Here is a 12074-nt window from a genome sequence, read left to right as displayed (position 1 = left end):
ACTGATTAATGAACCTGTTGCAATCTCTGGTTTCTACAGAATTGCTGAGGTCATCTTTAGTTTCCACAGAAGATGGCGACTCTTCAACTACCCACCTAGCAGTAGTGAAACTTGAAAAAGTGTGATGCAAACTGGAAATGGAGAAGGTTTGCCTTCAGAGTCAAATTTGTGTCCTAAAGCTGCATCAAGGGTGTTTCAAAAGGCAAAACTTTTACTCTGAAGGTGAATGGTCTCCATTTCTGGTTTGTGTTGCACTTTTACAAGTTTCACTACTGCTTGTTGAGTAGTTGACAAGCTTTGCGGACAAAATAGCGTCTTCTACGCAAGAGGTACTTTTTTGGTACCTTGGCTGAGGTTCCAAGTGAGCCGAGTCATGAGAACGACTTCTTCTCAAAACTCAAACTGCCATTTTCAAAACCTAGCAACGAGGGAAATGGCTGCACAAAAACCAACACCGTGGTCTCTGAGTCTGACAAAAAGCCACAGAAAGCACAGCAGGTATACCACTGCCACGACGTCATGGGACTTTTGGTCACATTGCTACAATGACCCCAAGCACATTAAGGTGGTACTCAGTTGTAATGGAATAAGACCAAAACCAAGTCGAGTAGAGTAAAATCTGAGTAGGTACTAGTGGAAAACAGGCATTTGACTGGTTCACATATATAAGACAAAGAGTCTGTTGTCTAAATTTGTTCCTGTTATTTCTGGCTGATTATGAGCAAAAATGTGTTTCATGCTTGAGTAAATTAAACCTCACATTGGAAAAACAAACTGGTTGAGATTAGATTTTTATGACCCATGTGGTTTTTCTTTGAGGGAAGACCAAAACCCTGCAAGGGGTGGAGGGATGGCAGGAAATTAAATCTCATCTCACTGTCTTGAGTCCCCAAACCTTCCAGCCACTGTGATTATTTCACTGGGCAAACGATGCTTGTAGAGCCCCTTAATATTAGCAGGTTAGGCACGCCATTTGCTCAGTTATTCCCAGAAAGGCGGTCGTGCATCTGAACTCTGTGCAGACTACAGAGTTTTTTTGTTTTTTTTATCTGACTCCTGTTTAGTGTTGACTGTTTATTGTTCTTTTTTTTTTTCTTCCTCTCCACTCTCTCCAGCCATAACTGGTTGTGCCAGGTTGACTGCCCACCCTGAGTTTGTTTTTTTTCCCCTTCACCACTATCACCAAAGTCTTGCCCATTAAGGAATTCTTAGCTACACTATATATACTCTGGGTTTTTCCAGCAAATCTTGACTTTCCCCCAAAGAGTTTTTGACCTTCCCCCAAGGAAAAATCTTCAGCATTGTAATAAAAATATTTTGTTTGCAGTTAATTTAAGTGGGTTTTTATTATTAAAATCCATATTTTTGGACCCAAATTACAGGAAAATGCATAGATTTATGATAAGTATGTTAACAAAGACACTTTGTAAACCTACTAAGGCCCATTTTGAGCTGGGAAAAGCTCTCAAAAACTAATGGACAAAAGCACTGTTAAGCTTCCTGCCTTTTGATTTCTTTATTAAAGAAATAGGTTTAAATTAAATACTTTTAAAACTATCTTTTTATTAGTGTTCTACCACATTTGGTTTCATCATATTTTTCCTTGACTACAAGCACTGTTTCTCATTTAAAAAATAAAAAATAAAATAGTGATATAGTGATCGACTCCATGCCTTCAGCATGAGGGTTGAGGATGTTAACAAGGAAAGCTGCCACTACTACTCATGCTATAACCATCACACAGTCTTATTCCTCGCTACTCTGCTGTTATTCAGTGAATAGCTGTGAATTAGCACCAGATGCAATGTTTTATTTTCATTTGGCTAATGGACTTTCTGTTCAGCTGATAGATTCGGTGAGATTTCCCTCAGTACTTGTTAGCCTGAACCCTCGAGTTAATCTGTGGCGATATTATCCCACCAGTCACTGCATCAGCAGTAATCCCAGCGCTGCTCGCCTAATCACAGATATTTATTAAGCTAATGCACGACTGAAGGTAAACAGAAGCGCAATGCTATTATTAGGTAATAGCTGCCAACCGCGCATTTAATGTTCAGCTGCAGCTTTAATGGTGACACCCAGTGGAAACTACTTTTTGATTAATCAAGTGGTTTTAAAATAGCGTAGCTCATGCTGGTTAATGTGTGTGGGGATATGCTCATTAAGCATTCTCAGGACACTCGTACAACCACAACAGTCTTCACAGTGACCACTATTTGTTGTGCGCTTTGTCTGGTGCCCATTCCAATGTTTTCACAGAATTCGTGGGGTTATATCACCAGCTGCAGATGGTGGCCTCGCTATAGTTTCATGGATCATGGGTGTCTCTTAAGTGAATCTGCATGTGTTGTGCAGCGATGCTCATCATTCATCATGAACTCAAGACGAGAGGAAACACACAGAAGTGTGTTGGTTACTATTGTAGAGATGCACATTTCTCCCCACCTTCTTTTTTCTTGGTATGTATGTGTGCTTTTTGTTTTTCTTTTGTGAGTGTGTGTGTGCACGCGCGCGTGTGTTTGTGGAGGGTGTCGTTAGTTTAACGACATTTCCTTAACTGCCCCAGTGGCTTACAGGGACCATAGGACTTTGATACTGAAGAGAAATTAGTGCTGCTGGGTTAAAAAATAGCAACAATGCACTCTTTGTCTTTGGAGGCATATTCTTGGTTTGATAATGATGTAACTCACTGATAATTTTGTAGGATTGCAGTTATGACTGTCATTGTAATATCCTGCTGCTCATTCTGCAGTAGCCTGTATCGTCGTCAAGTGAGTCTGCTTGACTATCGCACTTTGTTTGAAATTGTTTCACGGCTGACATTACAGGTCCTTTAACCACCTCGTGGTTTTGGATGCCTTGGGACAGTAGACTAATTTGATTTGGACTATTTCATTAAACAGGAAGGAATGAGTTGCGATGATTTTTTTTTCATACTTTATTTAATACTGCAAATATAAACACTGAGGTCCCAGTGGCTTTAGTATTTTAATTATTACCAGAGATACAACTGATTGGTATCTTGTTTCTTTTCATCAGTTACCAAGCTCAGGCTTAGTTTATGTGCAGATCTAAAGTTTCAAAAGCAAAAAAAAAAAAGTTGGAGTTTTAAAAATAAAATCTATATTCCTTTTCTTTCAAGTGTTAGTTTTGTGTAAGTGACTGGCATTTTTGCTTAAAATATAAAGAAAATTACAAAAAGAATAGATCGTCTTTCTTCTCATAAAAGAACTGCGTGTTAGTCTAATTGATGGTGAATGGTTGTCTGTCTTTCAGTGATAGATTGGCGACCTGCCCAGGGCGTACCCCGGTCGTTGTCCCGTGGCAGCTGGGATAGCTTAAAGTTTATAGGTCTCTAAATGTCTCTTTGCTTTATCAAGTTTGCCAACATTTGAGAAACATTATACCCAGTTGAATATTTGTGACCTAGTAAATTTGTGCAGTCTGCAACAATTTGTCATTGTAGTTATTGCATTTTTACATTGTACATGAGGCATTCAGCTGACACTTGTCTCCTAAAGTGACTAGTCAGAACTTTAGAAGTCATTTTTGTCATGTACCGGAGGCAGAAAGAGAGAGCTGAGACTAAATCTCTTTTTGTAGTGAGAGTTGACTTGAGGGTAGCCTAAGATTGTAGTTTCTTTGAACTATTAAACTTATTTGATCATAATATATTTATTTTCCTGTTAATTTGAAAATCTAAACAGCTGAGGTACCTCTTTCTATCAAAATAGGCCATGCTCAGTCATACCCTGAAGCAGTAAAGTCCAACCAGGAAACACTAATTTTATTTAATCTAATAGTTTTGGTGTATTATTGTTTAACTCAAGGTTGGCCACGAAGTTCACTATTGATAAGATGTTTCTTTTAATATAAGCCTTGACTCCATTAAATAAATCATATTGGCGTACAGCATCACATCATTGTGTAAGAGAGTGTGCGCACATGCGTGTGACTTCAACAGGAAACTATGTGTGTGACTTAGCTAATCCAAGATGCCCTAATAGCTGCTGGACAAGCTGTCCTTAGTAAGGAGGAAGAAATAGAGTAAGACATAAAAACACAGTAAGTGGGAGAAAGCAGCGTGACTCATGTTACTGTCTCCACTTCTTCCGTCTTATCTTACGTGCGGCTTTGAAGCTCTGAGCTGGACGGTACATTCACCCTTGAAGAGGATTAAATCTTCTCAGTTTATATCTTATTTGTTTGTTCTGATTGGGTTAGCATGTGAGTTTCAGGCTTTCAATGGCATTTTTATTTTTGTCTTTATTTTGATTAAATGAGAGGAGAAGGGAATAAGTATTTTCTGACTTAACTATACCTCAAGATTTTTTTTTTTATGGTTTTAATGTTCATTGTTAGTTTTGATTTAAGCTTATTTCTTCAAGTTATTTTCTCTCATACATAAAAACACAACTTTTCATTTTTCCTTAAAATTGTTAGTTGAAAACATGTTGTTTTAATGACAATTTAAAAAGAAATGCATACGATACCTTTAGTTAGAAAGCCATTCAAAGTTTTTATTCATTTTATTGTTTCAAAGGTTACTAATACAGAAAAAGTAAGTAATAAGAAGAGCGTTTCTCTATACATACACTTTAATTAGGTGGCACAATCAGGAATATTTAGGTATGCCACATTATATTTGGTGAGAAAGTCTACCACCTCTGCGGGCAGGTCCCTGTAATGGTGGTCCCAGAAATTGTTTGGCTGCCTCTCCAGAAAGACTTAAGTCTAACTCCACCACCTTGGACTATAGCTGCTAGTTGCTGCCACATAGACTTTGTTAAGCTGCAGTCCAAGAGAGTGGACAGAGTACATTTTCAGGAAAAAAAACTCACTAATGAGACAACTGAGATTATGATTATATTACTCCATTTAAAGGTTATAAAGTATTTTGCAGAGATGCTCCTTATTGACATTGTTATTTAATAATTAATTTAAATCTTTGGGGAAAAATGGAAAAACTTCACAGGTGATAACTTAGTTAGATGTTATACATACTGGAACATTAGAACATTGTGGCACCCGAGGTGTATATATAATAAGTACAATAGCAGAGTTATTCACACTGAAATTAAATGTATATTTAATATATTCTCTTTGTTTTTTCAAAGGTCTACTGATGAAGACATGGTAATAAATATTTTTCTTTTGGGGTGAACAGCCTGGTGGATAGTAAGAGGCATCATGGCAGATCTGCCTATTGCCCCGGGCCAGATCTACATCGAGGTAGAATACGACTATGAGTATAAGTTTAAAGACCGGCTCATTAAGATCCAGCAGGGGGAATGCTACATGCTAGTCAAGAAAAGTAATGAGGATTGGTGGCAGGTGAAAAAAGAGGAGGCGTCTAAAGCTTTTTATGTACCTGCTCAATATGTCCGAGAAGTCCGCAAAGCCCTCATGCCACCCCCTAAACCAATCCTCCATCTTCCGAGTGCTACTGGTAATCCATCTTCACAAAGTGCAGGTGCACGCTGGGTAAAACCAAACAATCTGGATCTGGGACTCAACAATCATCCCGCTGAGAACCTTCACAGAAATGAGTCCAACTATCAGCGCTCCCCTTCAGCACAAACTGGAAACACGGCTAAATTCACTCCCCCGATTCAGCGCAGGGACAATAACCACCATCATGCCCCCACCTTTCCCACTGACCATGACAAAGCTCTCGCTGAAGCTCTCCATGGTGGTGTCCCACCACCCCCTTACAAAGGTGGGTCCAGCACCCTGCCCCGCAGTCGAGCCAGATCCCCAGAACTGGTCAGAGCGCCACTGGACGTGGACACCACCCAGTACTGTGACTCTGCGGGTGAAGATAGACGTACAAATGACTCTGAGTCTGGAGACGAACTGAGCAGCTCTTCCACTGAACATCTCCAGGTAACATCAAAGCTTTTTGTGCGTGTGTGCGTGTGTGTGTGTGTGTTACTGTTAATGTTGGCGGTGATGTATACAAGAATTTTGGGGGGGGGGACATTGTGGAATAGGACTTTTGTTTCACTTTTATTAAATTATAGCCAATACTCACATATTGGATATATCAGATCCAGAGCAACTTTTGTTTCTTGTTCCTTGATTACGGCCTTAGAACGAATGTAGCAACTATTTTTGTTATTTTAGGTGTTTGTGAAACTTTTCACATCAAGTGTTTAATATATGCAGACTATTTCTGAGCAGATGCTATTAGGTTTGCTAGTATATCAATTATCCTACTTTCTTCATAAAGTGTTATGAAGAACTTGAAAAGGGAACCTGAACCTGCCACACCCTGCTACAGAGCAGTATCTGAGCCCTCGTTTATACTCTGTTGTGGACATAGACACGGGCAGCTGGCGACATAATGGCTAAGTAGGCATTCCTGTTATTTTCCACTTCAAGCACAAAAACAAAGCAACGTGTATTGGTGCACTGCAGTGCAACGTCACATGATAACAAAAAACTGGCTGGCACTTGGACGTTGTCACAGACCTTCTTGGTCACTATCCAAAGTGTGATGAATTTACATCACTCTGACCCGAGTGGACTTGTGGTCGCAGAAAGTTTAAATGCCTAAATGATTCATGTGCAGCACAGAGATTCGGTTTTCAGATAAAAAATCAGACCAGTATTCTGTTAAACAGAAATGGGTCATAAAGTGTTTTAGTTTTAAACTGTTGGTATGCCCAAATGACTAACATTAACATTAATTTGTTCAGTGTCAGCTGATTTTTGCCTCTAAACTTTATTTTGGATAACCTAATAATCTTTACCTGTCCTGGATTACTTAAACTTGTTCAAAACCTTTAATGTGTTCTGATAGCTTCAAAAATTAAAGACGAAACCAAGTCCCAAAAGAAAATTTTGCCCTCTTTTTTTTTTTTTTGCCTTTTATGTGTCTAACATTTTCCAAAGCCACAGTTTGATTACTACAAGATAAACATTTCCTACACTTTATGTCATTTGTTAGCAGAGGCTAGAAGGTTGACTGTTAGTTTGGTTAAAAAATAACTTTTTTCAGTTAATCTCAGAGAATCAAGGGTAAAGAACTATTCTCATACTGCCTTATATTACACTAGCCACTGCATCCAAAGCGGAAACTCATAGTATTTTTTTTTTTTTTTGCCGCACGCACACCTTTATGCTGAACGTGCACTGCAGGTATATCCAGTTAAAAGACACACATCTCCTGTTCCATGAACAGAGTTCAGCTGAACTTCTCTTCCTGTTCTTATTTTCCATTTCTAAGTTATTATTTGCACTATACATACACAAAAGTCAGCTCCTTCATTAGCACCATCATTAGAAGTACAATAAAAACACTGAAAGAAACTCACATGTTTCGGCTTGAACCCGTGAGCAACACATTTGATCGTGTATTGAGTAATAAAGACACTGTCTTTACCTTCCCTGTGATAATAAAATGACAATTGTAGGATTTTTTTGTCATTGACACGTCACGTCTTCTAAATGACTTATTTGTTTTACAACAGGTCATCTAGTTAATCTGTCAACTGTAGTTTCATAGGTTTGGATCTCAGTATGATGCATCACGCACTGACGTAAGCATTGTTTCAGTATGTTGTGCGTAAAAAGGTTATCTGAAGGAAAGTCCTTTTTTACAAGTCCATGTATTTTCTGAATGCAGCCCAGTTCTCAATAGATCTCCTTCCTTGGTTATTGTGTCTGTGTGTATTTAAATGGAAGGACAAAGGTCAAAGCAGTCAAGCTTGATTTTGGTTATGTATACAACCAGTCTGGCTTTGTGTGCCAGTAAACTCTGTGATTTTCTCTTTCTTAGGGCAAATACAACAACTCAGTCTCAGTGATTTTCACAACATTGGCCGTCTTGCTATGTACTTTATGCTGCAATTGACAGTCTCATAGCAGTTGGTGTTGGCAGGGAGAAAGAACTTCCTTTTCATAGAAAAACATTCCCAGTAGAAGCAGGCTCAGGGTGGCTTTTTGCTCGTTGTGAGAATCAAGATTAAAAAGTGTATCCACTGTTGTGCAAACTGCATCAGCATCATTCCTGAAATATCTTCCTTATGAGAACAGACCTTTGCACAACAGAAACTGACACTCGAGGAGGAAATTGTATCGTGTGTGTTGTGACCATAACAGCAGTGGCAGCTTTATAGGTGACGACATGATGAATGTCTCCTGAGAACTTTCCACCACTGTGGTAGCGATCAGACCCCCCTAACTCATCATGTGCTCCCCTGTTAAGCTCTGAAGACACATGCACATGCAAAAGCGATATTTCCAAAATATGTAGGGCAAGAGAAGTGGCCTGAGGCGTCCCGCTACTGGAAGGAAAAGATGTGATCTGGTGTTCTTCACTTACTGCCGCTGCTTGATAAGGATGTGTTATCTCTGAAAATCTGGATTCGCTCTGTGGTGTAGTGTCTTCCTGTGATTGTAGGCTTTTCATAATGGACCAGAACCAGTGTCATCAATGTGATCTATCAACCCATAACATAGTAATGATTCAGTGATTGACTATTCTTCAGGCCTGCAAAGCTCATGAAAGCCAGAAGGTGGACGCTTCCTACATAAATCCGGTGATGTGAAACTCATCCAGTGTTAGTGGGTTTGTTTTGTTTGTTTTTTCCTCAGTCCTGGCAGCAGGGTGCTGGTGACACAAACTCTGGGTTGAGTTAGGACTTCCTAAAACAAGCAGAGCCCTCATGTTGTTGCTTGTAAACAGTGGCATTGCCATAATCAAAACTGGCCTAAATCAGCAGGTATAGGAGGAAGAGAAGAAGTCAAAACCTGAATTAAAGTCATTTTCCAGGAGGTAAGGAGGTTTTCAGAACTGTTATCTTTCTCTGTATAATTTGACTCTCTGATCTTCTGCACTGATATACCATTACAGTTACAGTAAAAACCAACACGATCACATACTCGTATCTTGAACCTGGCAGTGCCGCGGCAGCATAAAAGTAAGGTTACAAAAATCAAGAGGTGCATGACTGACCGCAATGACACCAAAGTATGGCTTGCGCCTGCAGGCGTGTAGTGTCGTTCACTCATTGATGAAGAGTGTACTGGGCCCATTCGCCTTTTTGCTTCCCTGCAGCCTTTAATTTAAAGTATAAAGAAAGAAGTAATGGATATAAAGCCAAAGCCGCAGTCTGAATGCAGGAAGGAGAGCTGTGTGTTTGTGTCCTGCTGCCAGGTCCTGTTTCTTATTCCCAGTTCATCCAGCTTTTGACAAGCTACTTGAGTAGGTTGTAGTTAGTGTGCCAAACACTTATCTGCTGTACTCGACCTGACACCAAGGCCCACTTTGTCACTACTTTTGTCACATGTCCTCCTTTAAACCACTGGCAGTATTTCATCATTACTTCATCTGTTCATCATTATCTCAGACAGCAGGGACGTTTTTTTTAATGAAGTTTGGGAATGTTGTCTGTCCAAAATAGTACAGATGTATTCAGAGATGCATTCATCTGCAAGAAGAAGAGTTTACTCCTCTAGCTGTCACTTGAGCGTTTGCTCCAAGACTAGTGAATCACAACGACATTTTGCAAGCTTGAGAAATTCAGTAGTGAGAAAGAAATCCAGGCAAATTTTCTATGACATAAATGTGTGATGTTGTGCAAAAGCAATTTGCCTTGGCTGTGCAGACCTTTGTTGTAATAGCTTATTAGCTGTGTTGCACCATCCAATTTTAATTAAACATCTCTCTAAAGTGCTTTACAGTAAAGGCATGCTTTGTTGGGGGAGAGATGAAGTTACATATATGCCTTTTATGTGTCTAACATTTTCCAAAGCCACAGTTTGATTACTGCAAGATAAACATTTCCTACACTTTATGTCATTTGTTAGCAGAGGCTAGAAGGTTGACTGTTAGTTTGGTTAAAAAATAACTTTTTTCAGTTAATCTCAGAGAATCAAGGGTAAAGAACTATTCTCATACTGCCTTATATTACACTAGCAACTGCATCCAAAGCGGAAACTCATAGTTGAAAGGTGACGTACTGCAATACTATTAGAGCAGTAAGAGAAACAATGCAGGTATGTTTGCAAAACATCGCTGACCTGTCACTGCATTAGTATTCCATTCCTTCTCGCAGTTTCCAGCTGAGATATCACTCGGTACTTCCATGCATACAGTTAAAACCTCTAGCAACACTGGATTGGTCATTGTATTCGCTGAAGGAGATGCTTCCCTCCTGCCACTGAATATAATGGCTGTCAGATCTTGCTGTGTTTTTAATTTGCTGCTTTACTGCACTCTCATCCGTTGCCTTTCATCATCCACCTTCCGTCGGGATCTTGATCGTCGGTCAGCATGTGGGGGAAAAACTGAAGCACATACTATATGTCTACTATATTAAAAGCATTTTTTAGTCCAGCCTGGTCACCCTGACATCTTCTCTAGTGAAAAGACAGTGAGGGGTGTTAATTTGTATCCTGTATTTGTAGCAGCTCAAGTAGATAAGAGTGACTACTAGAGCTCCTTGATTATGGCAGAACTCATTTTTCCAGTTATTTTGCTGAATATTGAAGTAATGATTATTTAATATGATTGCAGAGTTTGAAAACCTTTTTTTAAATTTACTGAATGGGTTTCCAGGAATTTATAATGCTTCAAACTCAAATTAAATAAATGTGTACAGCACTAAGAGTGAAGTAAAACAAACGAAGGCAAAATAGAATGCCATCGAATCGTAGTTTCATCTCGATAATATTATTTCAACGATCAGTGAAATCCAAAATTGTAACTGATAATAAAATTAAGTTAATCGCACACCACCAATGAAGCAGTTTTGTAATGCAGGAAAAGGGATGTGCTGAAAGTCAAAATGTTGTTTTGTGTCAGTGGACATCAAGTGTGTGTGGTATAGACTGTGATGCATTGACACATTGTGGTTAAACATTGCAGCTCAGTTATTGCCTGTGTTATTATTAGCTATTGTGTTATTAGCTTTTAGTTATTTGATCACATTCTTTGATAATGAATTATTTTTAAATGCTGCTGTTATCTGTGGCATTTGTATAGCAGTCAATGTTAGATTTTTTTGGAAATGTCTGAATTAAGGGATTATTTGCCAGTTTATTCTTACACAATAACATGCAGCCAGTTATTTTCTTGATCAAAGCGGAAAAACCACAATGGTTAGCATTGCTGTCGTCTGTCTGTCTTACCATCTCGCTTGTTTACAACTTTCTATCAGAAGAATAGAGAGGGGTGTTGCTGCAGGCCTGGCTGTTGGTTGGGTGACTGCGTAACATCTGAAGACCAGCAGTTAACATTAATAAAATGCAAATAATTAGTTCAATTGTCTTGGAGTTAATTTATAACTCTGGGTTTTGTTTCCATTAGTGCTTCTTAACATTTGTGTTTCTCTTTATGTAAACTAGAACCTCTTTTAAAATATATATATATACTTTTCAGCAACTTTTTATGGTGTCTTTAATCTAGAAACTCTGCTGAAGGTCTTAAAATTATGTAAATCAGCTGTTCTTTTGCTGTCTCACTTTTTAAAAGTAACATTTAAGAGTTACCAGCTTTCAGTACCCCCTCCTCTGATTGTCACAGTCAATTACACCCACTCAACCCTGCAGACTCCCATCGTTCTTAAATGGCAGCTGTAATCAACTAAAAACCTGTAATGACTCTCAGCAGGATGATTGATTGGAGGACTTCCTCATTTCTTTGATTACTTAGTGTGGCAGGAAGTTGAGATGGCAAGTGTGTGTCTTTACACCGTCACACCTTGTTTCTACATGACGTGGTTGAACATTGATGTGCATCTTTAGCACATGAAACAAGTATTTTAGTCATTCTCCGCACACTTACGCAAGCAGAAACACACACACACAGTCTATGCACTCTCATTAGCATGGACTCCTGTTTCTGTTCAGTTATGCAAAGACACATTCAAACAGACAAATTTGTACACACACACACACACACACACACACACACACACACACACACACACAGCGTCTGAGAGATCTGTTAATAGGAGCCAGGCCATCTGCACTACTGTTAAATCTCTTTCTCTGCCTTATTAAAAAAGCTTATTATATCAAATGTTGGCAGGAGGATCCAAAGTCTTTCAGTTCCCAAATGTTTT

At 39.0% G+C, this 12074-nt stretch overlaps 1 protein-coding gene across 7 annotated transcripts in view; it reads left to right on the top strand.

Moving 5' to 3' along the window:
* Positions 1 to 12074, top strand: part of LOC146553157 (rho GTPase-activating protein 12-like) — a 61797-nt gene that overhangs the window by 5305 nt on the left and 44418 nt on the right. For all 7 annotated transcript variants that reach the window (XM_085253447.1, XM_085253441.1, XM_085253442.1 and 4 more), the window contains exon 2: positions 5118 to 5886. In XM_085253447.1, the coding sequence (XP_085109573.1) occupies positions 5191 to 5886 (696 nt within the window). In that variant the 5' untranslated portion in view covers positions 5118 to 5190. The remainder of the gene's footprint in view (positions 1 to 5117; positions 5887 to 12074) is intronic.

This window comes from Mchenga conophoros, linkage group LG18 (genome assembly GCF_057382185.1).
Source record: "Mchenga conophoros isolate Kocher_MC1m ecotype Shallow Benthic linkage group LG18, M_conophoros_male_GT1.1, whole genome shotgun sequence".
NCBI classification, from domain to species: Eukaryota; Metazoa; Chordata; class Actinopteri; order Cichliformes; family Cichlidae; genus Mchenga; species Mchenga conophoros.
This window is presented reverse-complemented; position numbering and strand designations above follow the sequence as displayed.